This window comes from Epinephelus fuscoguttatus, linkage group LG13, assembly GCF_011397635.1.
Source record: "Epinephelus fuscoguttatus linkage group LG13, E.fuscoguttatus.final_Chr_v1".
NCBI lineage: Eukaryota > Metazoa > Chordata > Actinopteri > Perciformes > Serranidae > Epinephelus > Epinephelus fuscoguttatus.
This window is the reverse complement of record NC_064764.1, coordinates 24,409,186-24,413,711: the sequence shown is the minus strand read 5'-3', so window position 1 is coordinate 24,413,711 and position 4,526 is coordinate 24,409,186. Positions and strand designations below refer to the sequence as shown.

At 40.7% G+C, this 4,526-nt stretch overlaps 1 protein-coding gene across 1 annotated transcript; it reads left to right on the top strand.

The window, feature by feature from the left end:
* Positions 1-331: 331 nt before the first annotated feature.
* Positions 332-3,966, top strand: LOC125899224 (endothelin receptor type B-like). The gene is made up of 7 exons (XM_049593327.1): positions 332-748; positions 923-1,035; positions 1,225-1,429; positions 1,738-1,878; positions 2,641-2,774; positions 2,865-2,973; positions 3,817-3,966. The coding sequence occupies exons 1-7, from the start codon at positions 332-334 to the stop codon at positions 3,964-3,966; spliced, it is 1,269 nt and encodes a 422-aa protein (XP_049449284.1).
* The last annotated feature ends 560 nt before the right edge of the window (positions 3,967-4,526 follow it).

Sequence of the window (4,526 nt, the reverse complement as noted above, 5' to 3'; positions counted from 1 at the left end):
TTATAGCAGGCGCCGCAACACAGTAGTAGTATAGCAGTGCTTTGTGTTGAATATACAGCCCATTCTTCAGGTATTAGAGACTCATTTCATGCAGAGTTTACGTGCATGCATCTGAAGGTAAGCTGGCATAATTCAGTGTATCATATTGTATCAGTGCTGTTTTCTTTTTTTATTGTTGCCTTTTGATCAGTGAATTAAATGAATCCTTTACCTCACCTAAATGCTTTGATGCAAATCTCAAGGCTGAGATGCTGCGCTAATTATTTTCACTCTCATTTTCACTCCAGTGCCGGCGAAAACATTTCAGGGCCTTTTGAGGAAACCATCAACAATGTGGACCGTTGCTCTCGTTCTTTGTTTGGGAAATATTCTCATCGGAGGAGAGGCCAGTGATCAGCATTCAGAGCCGTTCCCTGTAATTGAACTCTCTCAAACGGCCTCCCCTGGTCTTTTAATACTGGAAAAACAGAAATCCAACAGCTCAATTCATCCACCCCAAGTAGCCAGACCGAAAACCCCACACCCTCCTATGTGCCTGGAGTCAGCTGGAATCAGAGTTGCCTTCAAATATGTCCATACGGTGGTGTCTGTTGTTGTTTTTGTCGTTGGAATACTGGGAAATTCGGCCTTACTGAAAATCATATATGTAAACAAATGCATGAGAAGTGGCCCAAACATTCTCATTGCGAGTCTTGCTCTGGGGGATCTAATCCACATTGTGATAGACATTCCAATCAACGCATACAGGGTGAGTTGTTCACCTCGCGCTGTGTTACAATTACAATGAGAAAACACTGTTGAACCCTATCCTGTTCTCTGCTCTTTTTATCCATTTTTAAAACTTCAATCTCACCTTGAATTGATTGTGGGTGGGTTTTTTCTTTCTCACTGAAAATGTTCTGTTGTTTTTTTTTCCCTTCAGCTCATGGCAGAAGATTGGCCGTTCGGTTTGGCGCTGTGCAAACTCGTCCCCTTCATACAGAAAACCTCTGTCGGAATTACTGTGTTGAGCTTATGTGCTTTGAGTGTTGACAGGTACGGAGATAAGCAGCACTGTCCTGTGCCCTACAAGAAAACACTGTTTGCTGGCTGCTATCTGTATTTCATCATGCGGATAGATTTGTTTAGTATTAGCCCTTGAAATGTTCTTTAACTGAAAAAAAAGTATTATTATTTCAGACAAAAAGTCCCTCAAGCCATAACATTTTCTCATTGATTTTGCAGATACCGGGCTGTAGTATCCTGGAATCGAATCAAAGGCATTGGGGTTTCATTGTGGACAGCAATTGAAATAACTCTGATTTGGGTTATTTCTATCCTGCTGGCTGTGCCTGAAGTTGTCGGCTTTGATATGATAACAATGGACTATAAAGACAAGCATCTGAGAATATGTCTGCTTCATCCCATGCAAACCTCGTCATTCATGCAGGTACTGTAATAGTCACCGGTCAGTGCAACAGGATAAAACAAACAGATCAACATGTGTTTGGTTTCTCTTTTAATACCTAACATATAGCAATATTTCTAAGCGTTGGCAGCCAATGAAATGAATAACTGCTCTCGTGTTATTACTCAAAAACTTCATCAGATGCCCACACATTCTTGTAGACGTCCGTGGAAACCTATAGATGTGTCTGTCAGATATTGTTTTGTACATGCCATAACGTGGCAACTGGGCATCATCGTGTCATCCGCTGCACTGACTGACTGTGGGCTTCTGTCATGTTTAATCAACAGTTTTATAAATCAGTAAAGGACTGGTGGCTCTTTGGATTCTACTTTTGCATGCCACTGGCTTGGACCGCCGTCTTTTACGCGCTGATGACCAGGAAAATGCTGCGAAACACTGAGAATACATTAAGCGACTACACCAAGCAGGTAATTGGTTTTAAAGGAATACTTTACCCACAAAATGATAATTTGTGTATCAATTAGTCGGCCTGTGTTATGCTGAATTTGTGAGGAAAAGTTTTTCTTGCATGCCTCTACGGTGAACAAAGAATCCCAAAACAGAAAATTCTTGATGAATTTCAGTAGAAGGGGCCACGTTTATACACAGCAAAACTACATCAAAACATTGTCTTAGAAACTCTTCCACATCTCGTGCACTATCACCCAAGTCTCATTTATCCAGTTGTATGCTGAGCACTCCCCAAACACATGCATTTTCACTAAAACCTCACTATTTAAAAAGCTTATGCATCAACAGGCACACATATGAATCAGTAGCACACCTGGGAGAGCACGTGCATTTTGACTCTGCACGGTGGAATGACTGAGCGGAGTGTAATTGCACGCGCTAGCCCAGGCATGCAGCTCTGATGCATAGGTGTTTTGAATAGTAAGATGTTAGCTATAATGTTGGGGAAATGGGGCTTGGATTATACTGCAGGAGTTGTGTGAGAGTTTGTAAATGGATGTTTTGGCATAGTTTTGCTTCTGTTATATTCGTTAAGAAGTTTCTGGATTCTTTGTTCACTGTTAAGGCATGCAAGAAAAACTGTTTTCTAATTGAATTCAATGTAATACAGGCATACAAATGATCATTTTGTTACTTGAAGCACAACTCTTTTTTTTGCACCTTTCTCATATTCTGGTGCAACATCATCTCTAACATTGATCAAATCTCTTCTTTTTAAGAGACGAGAAGTCGCAAAGACCGTCTTCTGCCTGGTGATTGTGTTTGCTCTTTGCTGGTTGCCACTCTACCTGAGCCGAATCTTGAAATTAACCATATATGATGAAAAAGACCCGAATCGGTGTCAGCTACTGAGGTGAGCATTAAGAATTTAGCACCCTTTCTTTCATTGTTTAGCACCTGGTCTGTGCCCTTTGTCTCACAAATATCTATCATCTTTTTCCAGTGTCTTTCTTGTCCTGGACTATTTTGGCATTAATATGGCATCACTCAACTCGTGCATCAACCCCATTGCTTTGTACATCGTCAGCAAGAGATTTAAAAAATGTTTCAAGGTAAGACACTGTCATGCACTCTTTGTTTTTTTTCCCCCTAGTTTTTCCTAAGTAGGGCACAATTCACTTTTAGACAAATCTAGTGGGGGTGAACGCATTGTGATCCTCATTGGATGAGCTATCATATGTGTCATCAAGGACATATGGAGTCATGTCTGTAAAATGGCCAGACCGGAGCGAGCAATGACCCGAGGGGGTAATAAGTGAAAATGGTCTGGAAAAACATCGTCTGAAGAAGAAAACGAAAAAAAAAAAAAAATAGACACTTGGCAATCTACCAGACAGTTTGTCACTGAATCAGAGCGATGTGTTATGAGGAAGAAGAAAACATGGCTTCAAGGCAATTTTCAAGGGAAAATTTCTTTAAAAGCCTTTATTGTATTACTAGCTCAGAAGGACATGTCTAAAACATACTTTGATTTGTTTGGGCTGTCACTGAGTTTGTGTGCACCACAGCGCATGAAGAACTACTCTCCCCCTGCAATAATGTCTTTATATCGCATTTATTTATTTATTTTACACTTTATTGAATGCATTTTCCCTTTTTAATATATCCCTTCTTTAATTAAAAGACAATCCAGACTCGAGACTGCTCTCAACAAATGTCTCTACACAGAGAAATAAAGCAGAACAGCTTTCTGTTATACCCTCTCTGAATTCGGCACTGAAGCAACAAGGCTTTTACTGTAGGTCATTATTCAAAGACATACAAATGCATCCCACTCAGATACACTCCACACACAGATAAACCTCATAATGTGCCGTTTTCATCACGTAAAGCTGATGGTAAATGTTTGTTGTTCTCTGACCAAATGTCTTTTGTGTGTGCGTGTGGTCCGTCAGGCATGTCTGTGCAGTTGGTGTCTACCTCTTCAAGCTGTTACCCATGACGAGGTGCAGTCTGTTTTGAAGTCCAGAACGCAGGATCAAGTCTCAGAGCAGAGCAGCAACATCAAAGCTCACAAGCAGACTTCCACACCTCCACCTGAGTAGGAGAACACCTCACTGTGTTAACAAAACTCGGTGAAAATACTTTGTGAGTTCTTAAGTCTTGCTTTATTAAATATATATATGGTTATCAAAGCTGATACCAAAGCAGCTGTACTGGTAGCTCAGCAACCATGACACATCGTCCTAATGATATAAAATACCTTGTGAATAACATGAAGTGCTGTCTTTTGTACTGCTGTCGTCAGTTGAACATCTGCTTTGGTATGAGCAACCTGGAGTCAGACTGTTCAGACTATTTGCCCTCGGGGCTTGACTCACTCCCAACCATTACATCAGATTTTACCTAGTACCTATCCTGTATCATGCATCACCGTTCTCAAATCACTGTTTTGGGCACGATGTTAACCTGGCAGCCATCAACAGAAATCTTGTCACAGCTTACCGCCTGCATATGTATTATTCTGATTCTGTTTCTGGATTCTGGAAAGACACTGTGCCATATGAAATCAAGCAAATGGGAATTCAGAATTATTACGCTGGGGTTTTATGGGGTACGGTGTATTATTAGCACATAACATGCATGTTTTCATCTCTGTTAAGTT